General features: G+C 36.6%; 1 protein-coding gene across 3 annotated transcripts in view; it reads right to left on the reverse strand.

Moving 5' to 3' along the window:
* The window catches only part of LOC149300753 (RNA-binding motif, single-stranded-interacting protein 3-like), a 280,512-nt gene that overhangs the window by 33,660 nt on the left and 225,639 nt on the right, over nucleotides 1-21,213 (reverse strand). For all 3 annotated transcript variants that reach the window (XM_089484828.1, XM_089484829.1, XM_089484827.1), the window contains 2 exons: nucleotides 17,379-17,536; nucleotides 10,795-10,874 (listed from right to left, as the gene is read on the reverse strand). In XM_089484828.1, coding sequence (XP_089340954.1) covers nucleotides 10,795-10,874; nucleotides 17,379-17,536 — 238 coding nt within the window. The remainder of the gene's footprint in view (nucleotides 1-10,794; nucleotides 10,875-17,378; nucleotides 17,537-21,213) is intronic.

The raw sequence follows: 21,213 nt of genomic DNA on the forward strand, positions 1-21,213 counted from the left end.
TCAGTATATAATGATAACAGTAAGTGTTATGCTGTACCACCTTCAGTATCTGCGCCGGTATATAACGGTAGAAGCTATGCAGTTTTAAAGTGTGTGGGGGGGTGCCACATACAGGATCCGCCCCAGGTGCCAAATACTCTAGGTACGCCCCTGATTCCATGCAAAACTGGTACATAATTAGCAATGGATTTTAAACCTAAAGAAATTAGTACACAACGATTAAAAATAGGCTAAATGGGACAATTGATTAATTTCTGCTGTTAAGCTCTATTTATCTATGTACATTATAATGTACTCCATTCTATTTCATTTCTTTCTTTTTTGTGAGCCACACTTGATTATAGTATACAAATTCACTTTAATATGCGGGGGAGACAAATCTTGGTGGCACGAATAAATTATTTTACTGTGATATTTTTTCTCTGCTATAATGAAAAACCCTTAATCGTTCTAAATGTGGAGTGTGTATAGCAGAAAATATGGTATGATATATTGTTATGTTTTTGCTTAATATGCAGTTCTTTGTCAAATCCTTAAACATTTTTTTTAAAAATGTTTTGAAAACAGTAGAGGTAGTAAGAACCTTAAGAAATTCTTGGTAACCTTTCAAAGAGTAAGTAGTCGCATAAAGTTTCAACAACCTTGGAGATGACTTTTTAAGATGTCAAGTAAATGGGGCACAATGAGCTTGCAATCAATAGTAACATTTGTTACATTAAACTCCGCAAGCTAGTTTCCCTACTAGAAAACTAAAACTGCTGAACTATATATATATGTATCTATCTATCTATATATTTTTTAGACAGCAACAAATAACAAATGAACCAATAAATCTTCCAGGGCAGTATTTTAATCACAAATAAGAGAAGCCTATCGCGGAAATCCCAGGTCTATCTACATGTGTGTAAAAATAGCTTGGAGACAAACCAATACTCACATAAGAATAATATAATAATATTACAGGCATACCCCACATTAATGTACACAATGAGTCCAGAGCATGCATGTAAAAGGAAAATGTACTTAAAGTGAAACACTACTTTTTCACTTATCAATGCATGTACTGCACTGCAATCATCAGGTCATTTCCACCACAAAACACGAAAAGCTCTAAAGACGCTCGAAAGACAAACTGCTGTAGTCATGCTGTTATGTATGGGTTCTCGGGAAGCGTGCACACATAGACTGGGGAATTTATGTGCTGCAACTATGTCCTTACTCACGAGTGTACTTAAAGTGAATGTCCTTAAAGCGAGGTATGCCTGTATTACACTTTTTTGACTTTGTTACTACTTGCTGTCAGTCTGTTTAAAAAAGGACAATGTTTCTTGTCGTGATTCTCTTTTTGGTGTTTTCATTCGCATGACTAGAATGAGGGAGGTTGAAAAGATAAGATTAAGATACAGCAATGTAGCAATGACATGTAAGATGACAACATGATTAAAAGTATATCACAGTGTATTTGGCTGGTACTTTAGAGAAATCACAAATTAATATTGTTAATATTATACTATTTCTTTATAGTATCAAATTGTATTAATGGAGCTACATGATTAACTAACTTTAACACACAAAAGTTGCTGGTATGTGCTGTTAAATCAACACTCCATCAATGCATATGGTTGCTTTAAAATTTCAAGAAAATACACCCTCTTTGAATTATATGGTTTTATATATCAGGACATAACAATCCTCTGTTCCTTAGCAGTTCTAAAAATTAGGTAAATACAACCTCAGATGAGCACCAACACATGTTACACTGTATCATGATTTATTCAACAAAAATAAAGCCAAAATGGAGAAGCCATGTGTGAAAAACAATGGCCCGCTCAAAGTCTAGACCTCAACCCTATTGAAATGCTGTGGCAAGACCTTAAGATAACTGTGCATAAACAAATGCCTGGAAACCTCAATGAACTAAAGCAATGTTGTAAAGAAGAGTGGGCCAAAATTCCTCCACAACGATGTGAGTGACTGATAAAATCATAGAGAAAATGATAACTTTGTGTTATTGCTCCCAACGGTGGTTCAACAAGCTTTTGAATCATAAGGTGTTCTTAGTTTTTCCCACATGGCTTCTCCATTTTGGCTTAATTTTTGTTGAATAAATCCTGACATGGTTAGACAGAGAGAGAGTGTAGTGTGCCAGCCCCATACATATTTGTCAAACATTTATTCCTGCAACCAAATATTTCACAGTAAAGACAGAATGGGTTAACCATCCCCTCATTTCAGTTTTTGCAAATATATTAAGGAATGACATGAGCAACTGTAAAATATTAAGCAGTTCCAGTTTCTCAGGAAACCACCGTCTTTCCCATATTCTAAACGTTTAAAGAGTAGGTCGGATTCCTTGGCAAAGTTTGCTAAGAAAAGTTAAAATTTTGCAATTTATATTCTGTTGTCTGATAAGACTGGAGATTTAATTGTTTGCAGCTCAGGAAACAGAAATGTTGATCTATAAAATGCACAGAGATGCAGTCACTATTTTGATTTCTTATTATTTCAACAGATCTTTTTCTGGTGCTAAGCTCAGGAAATGCAGAGTTCAAATTACTATATAACAATCTAGGTCATTTCCAACCTGTAAATTTATAAAGCGATCTGGCTGTGGACCAAAGATGCAAGCTTTCTGTCTTAAAGTCATAGCTAACCAAAGTGAATATGTTTTGGCATACCCTTAAAATATACCGGTGTTCTTCAAACTTTCTTTTGTGTGACCTAGTATCATAATATTACATACACCCACAACCCTGTTGGTGACCTTAAAGAGGAAGGAGCTGATAACCTTTGGCACATGGGCAAGCCCAGCCACGTGACTCATTAAAAGATGGTACTTACAATACAATGAATCAGAGGAATCTGATCCTTGCTTGAACTGCATTCTTGCAAACATTTTTGTAACAACAGGTATAGTGTTAAATGTCTCCGTACACAGCAAATATCGTCATATACCTGCGCTCAGCAGTGAAGCCTTATGTACTGTGGCGGAGCAGTCCACAGCCTGACGTCAGCAAGGTAAGTGAATTAAAAAAGTGGGGAAGTGGGTAGATTGAGAAAGTGAGAAAGGGAAGTGTGTAAGGGCAAGACCTCTTAGGGCAACCTGGTTGCTGGGGAAAGTCCTCCAAGTGCAACTTGGGTGCTGGGGCAAGTCCTCTGAAGGCAACCTGGTTGCTGGGGCAAGTCCTCTGAGTGCAACTTGGGTGTTGGGGCAAATCCTCTGAGCGTAACCTGGTTGCTGGGGCAAGTCCTCTGAGTGCAACTTAGGTGCTGGGGCAAGTCCTCTGAGCATAACCTGATTGCTGGGGCAAGTCCTCTGAGTGCAACTTGGGTGCTGGGGCAAATCCTCTGAGCGTAACCTGGTTGCTGGGGCAAGTCCTCTGAGCGCAACCTGGTTGCTGGGGCAAGTCCTCCAAGCACAACTTGGGTGCTGGGGAAAGTCCTCTGGGGGCAACCTGGTTGCTGGGGCAAGTCCTCTGAGCGCAACTTCGGTGCTGGGGCAAATCCTCTGAGCGTAACCTGGTTGCTGGGGCAAGTCCTCTGAGCGTAACCTCGTTGCTGGGGCAAGTCCTCTGAGTGCAACTTGGGTGCTGGGGCAAGTCCTCTGAGTGCAACTTGGGTGCTGGGGCAAGTCCTCTGAGTGCAACTTGTTTGCTGGGGCAAGTCCTCTGAGCGTAACCTGGGTGCTGGGGCAAGTCCTATAACAGCAACCTGGGTTCAGGCGCAAGTCCTCTGATTGCAACCTGGGTGCTGGGCAAGTCATCTGAGTGCAGTCTGGGTGGTGGGTCAAGTCCTGTGTATGCAACCTGGCTGCTAGGCAAGTGGTTTGGATGCAACTTGGGTGCTGAGCAAGTACTGTAGAAGCAATCTGAGTGCTGCAGAAAGTCCGATTTGGGTGCTGAGCATATGCGGTGGATGCAGTCTGGGTGCTGGGAAAAGTCCCATGTGTGCAATATGGGTGTTGGGGCAAGTACTATGTGTGCAATCTGGCTGCTGAGGTGGATGCAATATGGGTGCTGGGGCAAGTCCTATATGTGCAATCTGGATATTAAGGCAAGTCCCATGTGTGCAATCTAGGGTAAGGCCTGGCCTTTGCAGTGTGCGATCTATGACATATGCCTGCTATGTGGGTCAATGAATAATGTGCATTTTTCACTTGATCACACTTTGGTAGGTTTCTGTTTGTTTTTGTATTCTAACTTTGTTAAAACCATACAAATGTAATTTTTTTGATTTGTTATGAATCAATGTTCATATTCTTAATTGTGCATCCTGATAGGCAAACCTTTCATAGTTTTGTCTAGCTGTTCCTTTTATATGTTTAAACTGGCCCCTAATATGGACACATGTTTACATACAGTTACGTGGTGTAAAAACTAGGAACGCTTGCACCAATGGCCTACTACATATAAATTAAAATTATATTATTATATATAGATATAGATATATAGTCTGTGTCCATCCTGCTATAATGTTAAGAGATACACTGTACCACCCTCAGTGTCTGGATCGCTATATAATGGTAGGGGATATACTGTTGTGTTTGTGGTGATGGAAGTTGTGGCACACCACTGTCAGGCTCAGTATATATGTATATATATATATATATATATATATATTAATGGAAGTTATACGGTACCACTGTCAGTCTCAGTGTATATATTGAAGGGAATTATGCTGTACCACCCTCAGTGTCATAATGTGAATAGATCACTGGGTTTGGGAAAATGTATTTTACTATTTTTTTTTAATTCTTTGCAGTTCTAATATCATGAATTTCCTTGCTATTTATCTACCTTCCTCAAAATAACCTCGGTAAAGATATAGCTTTGCCCTTCTTGCTCAGCGGCTTCTTTAAGTCAGAGCACCGTATGTCAATGACACATTTAGTATAATGCTGTTTGGAGGGCAAATGTATCACTGACGACCTGTTTGAGCCCAAAATGGCCCTGACAAGCTGTTTGGGGGCAAAGCTGGCACTGTGGAAAGTGAGTGGCATGTTACATATTGTTCTCGGGGGGTCCCAAAGAGGTGGAGTAGAAAATGGGTGTGATTGGAGGGGGTTATGTTTGTTAAGGGGAGGAGTTAACAATATTGTCACACCCACCTGGGGGTGCCAAAAAATGTTTGCACCCAGGTATCAGTGAACCTAGGCTCGGCCCTGTGAAAGAACTAGTGATAGGTATCTTTTGACCCAGCATTGGGTCATGACCCATACCTTTCTTGAATTGTAGATTTTTATTTAGTCACCATGAAATTGACAGGTTCTGAAGAACTGATTTAAAGTGTCCATGTCTCTCTGGGGTCAATTCACTAAAAAAGTTAAGTTGACAGCTAAGAATTTATTGATACGTGAAATAATAATCCATTTTGATCCACTAAACTAACACAGATTAGGCTACTTGTTAACATGTATATTTTTAACAAATATCACTCAAATCAACAGATTTAGAAAATATATTTAGATAGGGTGTTCACTTTGTCTAGTTCCAGGATATTCTCGTAAATGAGATATTGCAACTTTGATGATGATGTTGTGTAAATATGTTAAAAATAAATAATTCACATTTTGTAAGTATCAGATTTGCAACAGATGCAGAACACTCAGGGTGTTATGTTCAGCTTCACTTCATATGCTTGTTTTGTTGTTTTGAAAAATGTATGTTATAAAATATTAAAAAGGAAACAGGAATGTTGTCAATTATGGCTTATGGTAATGATTAAAATACCTTATTTCAAAGGGAGTTTTTTTAATTTATTTATGCTGTTTGTGGATTTAGAGGATAATTGTAAAGTAGTTTTCAAAAATAATGCAGCTATTGATAGAACCCAGAGTTCCATAATAAAAATAGATCATGTATATATATACATATATATATATATATTTATTTATTTTTTAACTATGTACAGTGTCTATTGATATACTCCTAGTATATTCTTAAATAATTCCATTATTTTAAGTCAATCTTCATTTTTTTATTTAAATGCATATAGAAACTCCTCTCAGTTGACATCCGCATCTTAGCTTGTCTAAGGAGGCATGGAGAAGGGTGAATTACTCATTGGTGTTCTTTTCCCCTCAATTTAATTACATAAATAACTGATAGTGAATAGAAAATTACACCAATACTGGTGTGAATCTTCGACAGCGGCACTGCTACGGAGCTGCTGCTACTACTACCTCCACCATTGATTTTATTTTGACCTCGGCTCCCCTTTACAAGAATGGGGGTTTTACTGAGCATGCACAAGAATCATACTTAGGTTTGCTCCCTTTTTCAACAGAGGCAGCTGGGGGAGGAGTTAAATGATATATATATGTCTCATTTTCTAACTCCAATAATTAAAGCATGCATGCACAAATTTCCATGCAATAAAACAAACCCTACAAGGTTTAATAATCTACGTGAATGAATCACATTTTGTTTCAGGTGATATATCTTATCATTCTATTTTTTGCAGACGTTTGTTGTAAAAACAGGAATTTCTTGGTAATTATACTTTACAAAATATGTGAACATATCTCGTAAATTGAAAGACTGATTTAATTTTCACACTTTAGTCCTGACAGTTCACTGAATAGAGACTTTACAAAGCGTTGCACAATCTCTTTAAATGCCAGTTCTTCTTTGTTGAATGACATTTTCTACAAAGCACAAGTACCAGCATTATTTAAATTCATTAGGTAGAATGGTGGATAAAGGTGTACATTGCTAATTGCCTGACTGTAAATTTGTACCATTATTTAAACAGTTCAGTGGGTGTTTCTCTAATACAGGGTAAAGCACAATGGAAGTGCCCCCTTACGCTAACTACAAGATCATGTAGTGAAATGAGTCTGTTATACTGTTTATACAATGTAATTTTGATTTAACCATGTTGTATACTGTCAACCACATGATACCATATAGCTCCTGAGAAATAATGCTAATTACAAGTCTTCAGTGAGTTGCATATGGCTCAGATACATAGACTTGATAAAGATACAGGTAAGTTACAGTAGACCTGACACTTGCTGAACATGCTGTTTTCTTGTGTGATCTCTGCTAAAAATCAGGTATAAGACAGTGTGATGTTACTGGTAAGACAGAAAAATAGGATTTAATAGTACTTCTAATCTGCTATTTTTTTCTTATGTAAACACTGAAAACTTAATCAGTCCTTGGTCTCATCATAGATTCAGGATAGCCATATGCTGTTTAATATCCATGCTGTATTAGCCTCAATCACCTCTGCTGGAATGTAATGTGTGGTATGGTTTGACTTAACCTATATAAAGTATATTTCAACAGTTTAACATGTGCTGAAAAAAATATTTTTTTTCTTCAGTAATGGGTGAGCTGTTTATAAGGCTTAAATATAGCAAAACTAGGAAAATTGGCCCGGCACCTGAGGGGGAAAAAACTCGTTCATGACGCTTGATGGATTAAAGCAAATAACCCATTATCTGGTGTTTTTCACAAATAAAGAACATTCACATTATTTCTAAACAAATACAAGGTCCAAATTAAAGAAAATAATACATGTCATAATGACATGCAATTAGCTGTAAAGAATAACTGTTACCGAGGTTTAAACATTTGGTATATTCTGAGCTTAATAAATATTCATTTTAGATTAGCTGTCAAAACAATTTCCATACTTTTACACGTTCAAAAGATTTTAAGTCTTACATTGGGATGCTTCATCTCCTTCAGTAATAATGTAATGAGTGGTAAATTAGCATTGGTTATTGGCATTGCGTTGGGCTACAAAATTAAAATAAAACCTAAGTAATACTTCAGTAACGTTTCTCACATCTTTGTAATATCTTAAGCAAAAACATAAGATTTTTTATTGTTACAGTGACCCATGCTACGTTTACAATTTTTTCATTGAAAAAAAAGAAACAAAACACAAGCAATTAAGGTTCGGCTTCAAAAGAATGATGATTATAGTGTCACGCAGAGAGAAGACTCTATCAAACTCATCCAGGACTTAATGAGGCATTGTACAATCTATACCCAAGCCTGTCCTTTGTATCACCGATAGCTATCAGTCACATTGATTGGAAGATTAGTATATGGGATAGGGACATTGTCCCCTGCTCAGTTTACAAATGCTTATGTACTTAACTGTATCTATTAAGAATCTTTCGTTCTAAGCACCTCTGTGACTCTGTGTTGTATTTCTTCTTGGTGTCTTGTGAAACATATGAAACGTCTAAATAAAATCCCCTTTATTTTTAAATTGATTACATAGAACCGTTAATACAATTTAAGGCAGGCCCTACTCAGCTAATTAAAGACAGTTGATCTAGTTAATACATAGGAAGAAGTCAACATTTTGTAAATTTGTATTTCGTTGCAACTATACAATTTCCTTAATTGAATCAAGTTATGCTTTTTAAAATTAATTATTAGCAATAGACTGAGATGTCATGTGTTATGTCCTGTTGCCTTTACTAAGATATTGTTTGACATATCAACATTCAGTGTTTTCACATATAGATTCAATTAGTTATTTTATATTTTGTACCCCTCGTGCATTGACTCCAACACACGCAATCTCTCACACACACTTACACTTAACTGGAACTTGTCTTGGACACTGTATGAATTCACTGGGCATGCTACCACACTCCACTGTGTGGTCACATATAGCAAAGTTGTATTGACCAAGCTGGTGGGAAATTCCCCTGCCTCCCAGGCCCCTCTCACCTTTCCACAGGTAAGGTTTTGATGGGTCATTCACTAGAGATCATTCTCTTCTCTGCGGAGATTCTTAGATAGTAGTTATATACACAGGCACTTCAAAAGCTGTCATAAAGATCTACAAAGATCTATACCCAAAACAAAATTAAATATTCACATCCATAGATTTGTGATTTTAAAACCTATGGTTGATTTGTTATAGATTTGACCACAGAACAGATGGTCAATTTTCAAATTTAGCAAGTAAAGTTAGCTGTTTTTTTGGAAAGGATTCAATTTATAAAAATACGCAAAAGACAGGCAACCATACATTTTATGGTACATACACTTATTACAATAATTGTCTTCGACGATCTGTTTTAAGAAATAGCTTTAGTAGTCACTTTGTTTTGCAAGCACACGATTTGGTTTGAATGGCACTTACATATTTCCATTGTAGATACTCTATAATAGCAACACAGTGCATAGACATTAGGATTCCTAGAGGCTCCCTGTTTTTTTATTTAAATTTTTTTTTCCAACTCAATTGAACTCAACTGTCACAACTCTCTTAATAAATATTAAGGTAAATGAACATTGGGTTGCGACTTGATTTTTGCAAGTCAAGTTAATGTTAATTTCAGCAACTCTGATTTTTTGGGGAGAATAGATCTTTTTAAATAAATAACAGGTTGATATATCATATAAGACTGTTAAACATAAATTAATATGGTGATCTAACCTATTCTAATGTTGTTTTGGTGGCAATCCCTAGATCGCCGTCTTATTGCCATCTTGATAGAAATAGTAACCACATTTTAAGAATTTGAGAAACAGCTGTATGGAATATTCGGATATACCTTGGAGGAGAATTAAAATTCCGTAACATGCTATAACAATGAATTCACGCAACTAATGATTTAACAAAAATATTCTACATAACACTGGATATTGGCACTTGCGTAAATGATTGTTCTAATCCACAGACGTGTTTGGGAGAGTTTAATTGGGAATAACTAAATAGTCTATGGAAAAAAACACTTAAATAGCTAAGCAGGTATAATCTTTAATTGCCACTTTAGAGCCTAATGTTTTTTGTACTCTTGCCATGTTTACTGAAGAATCTAGGTACCAGTTAAGATGCACTCATTTATTTCTAGTTGTTCTTTAGGTGTCTGGCAGTAAGCTGATAACGGTGTACAAAATAAGCTGAAGAAAAAAGTATTGTGTGTGTTATCATCATAACTGTAGGAGTCCGTAGTTCCACAATAACAATCACATTTTAAAAATATAGTCATTCTAGAATTAGTTTATTGTGAAAAGTGCTTATTAAACAGTATCATATTAAGTAAAAGTAATGTTTAAACCACTTCTAGTGAAGTCTTTATCAGGTAAAACAGTACGTGAAAAATAGGTATCAAACAAAATCAGGCCTCTTGGTTAGCCCTTATGAAGAGTGTTTATGTTAGCCATAAGAGATAAATATTTTTAAAATATTTTTTTCTTTAATTTGAATCAGGGTACAGAGCCTTTGTCTTTCACGTAACAGCCATGGTGAAATAATGAAAAAAGAGGAATGTCAGCTTTTATCAGGCACTCAAGGATTAAAAGGCAAAAAATACTATTAATAGAGATTTACAGTTTTTAGCTCTTAAGCTACAGAAAGTGATACATCATACGATTCTGAAATAACCCACATCATACACAGAAAAACAGAACAGAACCAGCTCACTTTCCAGCCCTTTTTTTTTCGACCAAGCAGGTAAAATCATAAAAAGCTAATTTGTTAAGTCTTTGGAGGTTATTAATTGAAAGTGAGTGTTTTTAAGAGAGTTTTTAGTATAACTAGCTTTCTGTGTCCATAGCATTAAATCAAAGTAAGGGGGGTTCTCTAAAAATAAAATTGGTATAAGGTACCTCTGCTTATCAAACTACTGCACATTATTCTATGATGATAGGAATGGTTTCTCTAGAATATTTTTATAATTAACTCTTTATCTATTTCAACCTAGAACATTAAGAGGTTCATCCTTAGCATCCTTAGAGAAGCTCCAAGAAAGCCCTGCATAGTTCTTACATAAACTTAATCTCATTGCATTTAAAATGAATATGTCACACTCACCTGGTACTCCTGGAGGTGTCTTCAAATATTTGCCATTGAAATGCTGAATTACCACTTCACATTTTTCAGTAGACTCCATTCTAAAAAATAAACCAAAAACATTGTTGTGTGTTACTAGTTGAGTAAACATTTACTCAATATTAGCTCTTATACTTCATGAAAATACCCTTAACAATGAATGAGTTGGTCCTCATCTTCATGGATGTCACAACACTACCTGAAACGTAATCTTTCTCAAACTGAACTCATTATCTTCCCTCCTTCCATCTCCGCTCCACTACCTGAATTCTCTCCTTCATCTCTCACATTCAGTCCCTTGCCAGATCCTGCTTCTTGCACCTAAAAAACATCGTATCCCCTCATTCCTCACCTAGAATCCCGTCTTGACTACTGCAACACTCGACTCTCTCCTCTCTCCTCAGCAGTCTGTCCTAAATGCTGCTGCTGCTAGGATTATCTTCCTTGCACGCTGCTCCTCTTCTGCTTCCCCACTCTGTGAAATCCCCCACAATTCAAAATCCTGATACTGACATATAAGGCCATCCATAACACTGTTCCTCCATACCTTTCTGCCCTCATAAGCAAATACTCGCTTATCACCTTCCTTTTCCCATCTACAAGATTTCACTCGGGCTGCCCCATATCTCTGGAATCTACTTCCACTGAACCTTCAGCATTCACCCATCCTCCCAACATTCAAGAAACATCTCAAAGCCGCACCATCTTAGCTGCTAGAACTTCCCTGTCACTGATACAACCCCCACACTACCGCTCACCCTTTCTCTGTGCCTTATGTTTGTCACCCCATTCCCTCAAGATTGTAAGCTTGCGAGCAGGGCTCTCTCCACCTAATGTGGTTTGTCTTAGTCTGTCAATTCTCGCAAATTGTTGGCGCTATATAAATAAAAGATGATAATAATCCTCAACTTTATATGCTTCAATAATCAGCAACGTACCAAACATTTTAGCTAATAAAGAAAAATGTAAATTTTAAACATGGATTATACTGAGTTGAACAGTAAGCTTCCCAGCTATTAGTCAAGTCACTTTTATTTATAATAGTGCAGCGAGGTAAAGTCACAGCAGTACATCAATATACATACAGAGATGCGTCAAAGAAATTTCAAAGTATAGTACATCCAGATGTTGAGATAAATGCACTAGAAGAGTGAGACATACTGTACTTCCCAGCTATTAGTAACTTTTATCGCTAGCATGGTACACATCAGATATCAGGAAGCTCCAAAGTTTTATATGTGCCTAAGCAAAAATATTTAAGCTAGTTGTTCTCCCTTATATTCTCCTTTTCAAAGAAGGTGGCAATTGAGCAAGCTTGCATTACATTAGTGGATGCCCTTGGATTAACAGAGTTTGGTGAGGTTGGTAGAGTAAGGTATAGGCCAGGCTATAGCCTAGCCCACCTTATGGAACTAATGTGTGAGCCAAGAACTTTCATGACGTTGACCCCATTGCCAAAGGGAAGGGAGTACAAACTGATCTTAAACTCAAAAGCAGCACAGGCAAGAAGTCCATTTATTGTCAAAAACATACACACCATAACCTTTTAATGTTTCCAATAAAGACATTTACCTCAAGTGTGTGTGTTCTGATGTCCCAGGAAACCACTTGAATCACCTGGTACTAAAACTGCCTTGAAGAGGTAATTTGAATCGGTTCGGACTTGGCTCTAGTTAGTGCTTGATGGCTCAATGATAGCATGGTAGCATTTTACAACCTGAGCATCACTAGTGGCTGTAGATAAAACTATATGAATTCTAATAAGTGATACATGCTTAGATGGTTTCTCTCTACAACTAAACCTGGTCAATGTTCCAAGAGCTGTGCATAACAGCTTCTCCAAGTCAATAGCTATTTAACAATTTTCCACCCTTCTCTGTTATTAAAATTTGGAGAGGGAAAATATGGTAATATTTTCAATTAATAGAGAGTCAAATAATTAAATTCAAGACAAAAATTATATTTAGTTGGATTGTACTACATGACATATGCAATGATTGATTAAAAAAAATAATTAATTAAAAGATGCCATTTTATTTTATAAATCCAATTTTTTCTTTTTACTTTACAATGGGGTAGGAAACATTTCCTTATGTTAGCCTTATCTTGTTTGTCTGGCAGTTTCACAGCATGATGTAAGTGAACTGCTATTATTTGCCGCTACATTGTAACGCAGTGATTGTACACATAGACAGAATGCTGGAGACAATTACTGTGTTTCCCTAGGCACAATAGAGAACATCTACTTTCTAACAGAAGGATATGTCTTTTGCCTTGCAAACATGAAGCACAGCTGGTACTGTAGAAAAGTCATATATTGGCTAGTTGACAGTGATGACCTGACAGCAGAAACACAACTGAATTTTCCATCTTAGATCTTGTTTAGGCCAATGGGTTTACATTCTGTCCTTTCGACTGCTATGGCATACCGCTGGTATAGTGAACTGTATATGTCTATGCACACAGCAGGCACACAGGGACAGAAGAGGACACCTGGCTGCAAAACACATCGGCCTAGATTCTTCAAAGGCTAAGCTATATTATTTTGTTCTTCAAAAATCAAAAGTCCACTGGCTTAAATGTTCAAGAAATTACTTTAAAATAAGGCCTTAAATATAGCAGAAAGAATGAGGTGAAGGCAGTGGTGTAACACAAAATCCAAGTGTATGACTGTAAGCTGTGTTTAAAGCCCCGTCCCCATATATGTATCCTGTTTTGAACCGAAATGGCTGTGTTTTGGAATATGTTGTGTAACATGTGATGTTAGTGTTCCCTTGTGTACACTTATATTACAGTTGAATGAACTGCTCAAAATATAAGCCAATTATATGTTTACAAACACCTAGTTTATGCTCAGAGTAAACATTACAGACATCATTAATGACAGCATTAGGGCTAGCTTCAAAGGACCCAATGCTGCACAATTAGACTTGGAAGTCCCTGGGTCAGCATATTTTGGCTTAGGTTCACTGGGGCTAAAGCTGCAGGTCTGCAGGGGAGCAGCCGTCCCTTCTGCGGAACAATCAGGGATGAAATCACCCTATTGGGAAATCATGTTCCTCTGGCACAGCCTCCGTAGGGTCCTCCACTTGGTGTCACCTGTGTGTAAGTGGTGACGTGTCTTGATATGGTGTCAAATCCTTGCGCTCAAAAGTAAGGAAGGTGGCCATGGATTAGGTACTGCCTAGAGCAGCACCCAACATAACTATGTCACTCCCTTGAAAAATTTAGAATAATCTTATTGTCTCTATTCAGTTGTGTTATGAACTTATTATTGTTTTTAATGTTGTATTATAAGAGTAATAGTCACAAAAAAGTTTGCCCTGGGGCTGTGTTATGACTAATCCTCAAACAACTTATATTTACTCTCACTCTCTTACACTCTCAGACTCTCAGACTCTCAGACTCTCACTCTGTGATTTTCATGTACTCTCTCTCCCGCTCTCTGTCTCTCTTCCTTTTCTGCCGACCACTTCCACTTCAGTATCTCACAGCTATGCTTCTGTGTCTTGCATCTTTTTGTTCTGCATCTTCTTGTTCTCCTTTCTCCCCTCTTCTATATTTTCTCTTCTTTCGTCTTCATTTTGGAAGAAGTTCACACGAGGTTATCGTACTGCAAAATGGTGTCACCAGAAGCTCCGCTAATTTGCCACAAGTTCACATGTTTATTGTGGTGCAGAATGGAGAAACTTCTGGTTACATCTTCACTCCGTTTCTCCAATCTAGAGGACATCACCAGTAGCTCTGCCATTTTAGCACAAGTTTACATAGGTTATCTTAGAGCCATGGTCCGCAGAAAACTTCCATTAGATATACCATGGAACACAGTGAAGGCCGTCATCATCAAGTGGAGACAATATAGCACAACAGAGACATTACCAATAACTGGAAGTCCCTCCAAAATTGTTGAAAAGACGAGAAGAAAACTGATCAGGGAGGCTAACAAGAGGCCCACTGCAACATTGAAGGAACTGCAAGAATTTCTGGCAAGTACTGGCTGTGTGCTACATGTGACAACAATCTCCCGAATTCTTCATATGAATGGGCTATGACGGAAGCCTTTTCTTACAAAGAAAAACATCCAAGCCCAGTTCACCTTTCAGCACAACAACAACCCGAAGCACACATCCAAATCCACAAAAGCATTACTTCACCATAAGAAGATTAACGTTTTGGAATGGCCCAGACCTGAATCCAATTGAACATCTGTGGGGTGATCTGAAAAGGGCTGTGCACAGGGGATGTCCTTCGCAATCTGACAGATTTGGAGCGCATTTGCAAAGAAGAGTGAGCAAATACTGCTACGTCAAGATGTGCCATGCTAATAGACTCCTACCCAAAAAGACTGTAATAAAATCAAAAGGTGCTTCAACAAAGTATTAGTTTAAGGGTGTGTACACTTATGCAACCAGGTTATTGTGAGGTTATTCTGGCATTGTATCCAGTCCATTATCTGCTACTGCCACAACTTAAGTTTAGTTATGTTTAAACACTCCTCTTTTTACATGATATACTCCATTATGTTCTCCAAATTCTTAAATATAGTATATAATAAACCAACTGCAATATCAATGACTAGGAAAACCACATGCATGGGAAAAAGAATCCTTTAATTTTTGGAATCTGTATCTAAAATATAAGAATTATAATACCCCTAGTAAAGTTAGCTATTAGCTTATTTTCTACAGACACAAAAGCTGAAATTGTTAATTCTGGCTTCACAGAGCCCATACTAAGTGACTGTCTCAAGCTAGCCTTTTGAGACCATTGTCTGTAAAGTCTATACAGAATGAAGGTCTGTTTTTTGTAGCTGCAGGCGATTGGTGTCAAACCGCGTTATGCTGCATCAAACGGTGGTGACAATTTCATTTTAATACACTGGGCACATTTTAACAAGCAAAGGCAGTCCCAGTAAAGAATACAATATGGAAACTGCCAACAGTAAAAACCTCAATAAGCCTTGTCCTTTGAAGACAATAATATGAAAAAAGCTAAACCACTGAGCCAAGAACATAAAATACATATTTGCTCGAGAAAAAGACCATTAGAAGAAAAGTCCATTTTCAAAAACACATTATTTTAATGCCATGGCCTTGGATCTGTGGCTTGACACTCATTTCACTTGAGTAGCATCAATGACAGTGGAAAGGCTATGCCAGAGGCTTGAACAAGTCCTGTTATGTAGCCTGTCTCAAGTGGAGTACATGTTTACCAGCATAAAAATGAGCAATGCAATGGTAAACATTTTAAATGTAGTCTCTTAAAATGTTTAAACCCTTAACTATTTTTGTACCGTCGGTAAATGAAATGTGTCTTCTCGTAGGAAGATATCTATCTATCTTTGTGATTGAATGAATTGATCCATCTGTTTTTTCAGAATAAAATCAGCTTTTTATTGATGTACACAGGATAAATTTGGATTTTGTAACAAAGTATTAGACCATAAAGATTTTGTTTGGAATATCATAAAATACAATTCGGATAAATTGTATACACAGAAGTATACAGGTGTAATTGTAAAATGTGCCATATTTTTATAGTATTGCTGGTCTAATACATAGGTGTAGGACCAAGACAAACAAAAAGACAGCAGATGGAGCCTTTCAAACTGAAAATTTACATTCATTTTTTTGCACTGTGAAACAATCTCAACAAATGAATGTGTGGTAAAACAATACATTTTTTTTAATTTAATCCACAGAAAAAAATAAAAATGGATAATTTTGTTTCTACCAAAACGCTATAAATAAGTATTGTAAAAACTCTCATTTTTGTTTGTGATATAATAGTCACAATTCTGATTCACTAATGATAAAAACTGCAGGCATAGTGAATCACAACATCAGAACACAAAAACATATAATCTACATATAAACAATTTATAGTATAAATAACAACCTGCCGTACCACTCATATTAAGTGGGTGACAACTTTAAGTGTTAGTAGTCGAGGGGAGACATATTACACATAACAGTTCAATGGAGTAGTGTCATATAAAAAGGAAAAGGACAAAAAAGTTCCACAGAAACAAACTAGATAGTATGAATGGTTCTTATATGCCAACACACTTCATGTGTTTCACTCTTTAATTAACTTAATTAGTTCTGTTGACAGTGGGAATCATGGGCTAGTTGGGGAGATCCTCACCGGACCGGCCCAGGGAGGTGAAAAATCAATGGCAGTCTATGCTGCTGCACCAAAGACCTCCATTGTGGCTCAATTTGGCCTCCTTGCACTGCTAACAAAGTGAGGTGGCTAAACAGGTAAGGCAGATGGCCATGTCTCACAACCAGTCAAGTGTCAAGGTCAGCCCCTCTATACCTGAATTTGGACAAATGTTGGGGCTTTGCAATGAAATGACGGAGCTTTGTCTAGTTTGGAAAACAAGCTATAAACACTGCTTCCAAGACAGCCCAATCTACACTGCTATACATTAACTAGCTCCAAGTGCTTTACCTTTAAGATTTAGATACGATGTATAGACAACATTATGTTTAAATAAAATGAGAAGCATTAATAACTAAATGTGAAATATAAATAAATAACAATAAAAAAACATAGCTTACCTAGCAAACCCTACTCCTCTGCTAACTCCATTGGCATCTCTTAATATTCTAGTTGAAATAACGTGTCCAAAGGGCTTTAACATGTTCTCCAGCTCTTGCTCATCCATGGACACTGGCAGGTTTGAAATGTATAAATTTGTTGGGTCTTGCTCTTGTTGCTGTAAGAAGAGAATAGAAGCCTTTTGTAAGAATCAAACCGAGTTAACATTTGTGAACAATCAAATTTCTTTGTTAACAAAAAATATAGCTCCTATGAAGTGTTTCTAAATTTATTATTCTACCCATTATTTCAAGTTCCTACCAAAATCTATAGTTTCAGAAGAAGCACACGTTTTGTTTTTGGTTGCTTTATTATAAGGTACCTCTATTAAATATCAAAGTGTCTTTGATTGCTGTATAGATGTAATTCTAATGGGTTTGCTTATCAGATTGCAACCTGTTAGGTTCTACTGTTCAAAGAATATGGGTTGCTTTGTTCAATTCTTTAATGATAAGATTCATGATAACATTTATTTTTAATTAAAATAGTATGTACCATAATAGCAGTTCCAGAGTTCCAGATAAATTCCAGAGCATATTTTTTATATGGTATGATGAATTACATCATTTAAAGGAATCAAGAACAAATTAAGGAGTTTGGAGCCCTGGAGCACTCCTAGAGGACCTCATTTTCTAGGGTTCAACAATTTTTCCATATTTACACAAATAAAACCTAATTAAAGAAAAATAAAACAAAATGTGTTTAGCTCAGATTCCTCTACATTCCTTCATTGGCACTGGTCTGTAGGTGACAACAGAACAAAGGGATCTAGGAGCAATTATTTCTGAGGATTTGTTACATTTTATTTGTATTTATAAGGGCAAAATAGTGCTCTCCATGTTTTAAGTAACCCCTTGGGCTGAAAATGAGGATTGGTTAGCTTGGATGGGTCCAAAAAGGTAATTGCCAAGTGGCATGCAGTCATTGTTTAATAAATAAAACTACCTATCTTTTAATAAAAAAAAACAGCATCAGTCCGGCAGATTCTATCTTGTTGGGCAAAGGTCACCCTGATGAAGTCTGCCAGATGCCGGTGATGCCATTTAGACAGTATACCTCTGCACTAATACAATGTTGGGTTATCTATAGTGTTGGAGTATAACTTTTTTTAGGGCAGGAAGACGCATGTGATAAGCAGGAATGGTCAGTCTGCCATAAGAAATTACTTAATTACCATATTACCATTTGATATTTTAAAAGATTTATTTCAAGAATATAAACAAGTTATTCTATACTTCGTAAAGGAACAAAACTATGTTTCAAGGGTTAATTATTTCTAAATCTGGAAGCAATTTGGGGATTTAGAGCCTTACAATCAATAGACAGGTCAATTATTAGCATCTAACCCTTCAATCTATCTCCCCTATGTTACAGGTATCAAGGATAATATTAGTAATTAATGAATGTTAATAATAGGGTTGCATCAAGAGTCAATTTGCCATGGATTTGTCACAGCTGATCATTATCATTGCATTAGTTAAAACACTGGGTCATCTCGTGCCCAGTTGTAAGTAAATAAATGTTGCATAAGATCATAAATCTTTAAGAAAAATGGGGAAAGGGTCCTTTTAGTTAATCCTTTGAGATTATATAGAATATACAAAGGACTTCCCTGAGTTTGTGGAAATGAATTGTCCCTGAAAACCTCTGGGGTCGGCTTCCAAATCTATTACAATGGATAAAGCCTTTTAAATAAAGCTAATGTTCACTATTTCCACAACCTCTTTCGTAAACTGCATTAACTAAACTCAAAGACACGAGAGTAAAGCTGTCCTAATCAGCATGCCACGGATGAGACGCCACGGATGAGACGCCACGGCTGAAAAGTCAAGCTTTGCTACCCACGGTAGAAGCAGAAAGGAGGAACACAATTAAATTCTGCAGAATTATATACACCTTTAAGAATAAGGAAAGTAAATAGAGTGTATAGTAACCAGTCTTTTTAGGGTTAAGCCTTGACCTACACAAGCAAGAAATAAAACACACAGTCTCACAGGGCTATCAATGAAGGAACCATTCTTTGACATATGTACGACAAATAATGTGAAAGCTTCTGTCTGAAACTCCAACAGGGATAAAGGTTTAGGCCCATTTTTAACAAGTACAACCTTTGTTTATGGACGCAGGTTCTCAGTTTGATTCACACTTTAGCAGTGGAAAGCAACGTGTCCTTAGAGGCGCATCAGTTTTTCGAAGTGTCTGCATTACTTGAAGTACCGCTGTAACTTAAACAAGATCTAGTGGAACCATTAGCCTCGGGGCGCATTCAACAAGATCCAAATTAAATTGATTGAACACAACAGTGTAACAAATGGCAGTAATATGAACCCATGTCGCCTGCCTCATATTGCTGAAGCTACTGGCTCTCTGGGTAACTTGATGACTTGAGAGAATTTTTTCTTCCCAGAGATATAACTTGCTGAATATGTAGAAAATGAACAGTCTAGTTTAATAGATACTATTTGGTGTTCTTAACAATATCAAACAATATGAAAATTCTGCAGAGAAGGATGGATAATACAGAACACGGGAAACGGTATTTGATTCAATGCTGTATTTTTCAACTATGGAGAACTAATATTAGTTTCTTAGTGGTAATAGTAATGATGAACAATAAGGATTGTATCAAAATAAATGTAACAAATTAATAGACTTGTGCATTCGTCTTCGGGCGAACATGAAAACGAGCACGAAGAGGCCGTTTTTTTGTTCGTTCCGAAGGAACGTAGAACAGAATACAGTGCCGGCAAACCGTAGGCGAAGACGAAGACTCACAATCACGAAGAATCGAAGATTCTTCGTGATCGTCTTCGTTTTTGCCGCGCAACCGCCAAAATTTCAAACAGGAGTGAGCTGATCCTCGTCTGTCCAATCAGCTCACTCTTGTGACGTAACGCTAAGGGTCTCGTCCAATGCCTGTGCTGCTGTTTTTTGAATTCTGAAGGCGCCTTTATAAGACCAGAGCTTGCCTGAGAGATCCATTCATTTTTCGCTGTGACTGCTTTGGCAACACTGCTGTGCTGCATCCGAGCGTTACAGAGAGAGATTGTTCTGTTCTGTGTGAGACTGGTAAGCCTTAGCCTGCCATTTCTCACTGTGTACTTCATCCTCACTTCAGTGCTACTTAATTAATATATTTAATAATAATAATTTGATTAATTTAATTTTTTTAAAATTAATTTGTCATCAACTTTAGTGTAAGTGCTGTTGAGTTGACAGTGCACCCAGTGCCTCAGTGGCACTGGGGTGCCCTTGCCCTGGGCTGGCACTAGTGCCTATTGCCTGTCCTGCTTAAATAAATTAAATAGAATTTATAAATTACAATTTAATAGAATCTATAATTTAATAGTTCATTATAATATTATATATATATATATATATTTGTCAGTCATATATATATATATACTATAGTATACTAGTGTAGAGTGTACTGTAGACATTCATCTACTAGTGTCTAATTTAAAATCAGTAATATTAATTAATATAATTAATAATTGAATTCATTATAAAATTATATATATATTTGTCAGTTATAGTTAGTAATAGTATACTAGTGTAGAGTGTACTGTAGACATTCAGAACATCTACTAGTGTCTAATCTAAAATCAGTAATATCAATAATTCTCTAATTCTTTCTTATCTTAATAGTTAATTAAATTAGCTATAAATAAAAGTAATAATATTAATTAATTACTACTAGCGTATAGTTCAGCTAATCTTATTAGTACTGGTGCTGCAGCTCTATAGTTTGTGCTTTGTTTTAGCAACAGTAAGAGACCAAGTCAATTTTTCTTA

This window comes from Sceloporus occidentalis, unplaced genomic scaffold (assembly GCF_023333645.1).
Source record: "Sceloporus occidentalis isolate IW3139 unplaced genomic scaffold, rSceOcc1.0.p SCAF_23, whole genome shotgun sequence".
Taxonomy (NCBI): Eukaryota; Metazoa; Chordata; class Lepidosauria; order Squamata; family Phrynosomatidae; genus Sceloporus; species Sceloporus occidentalis.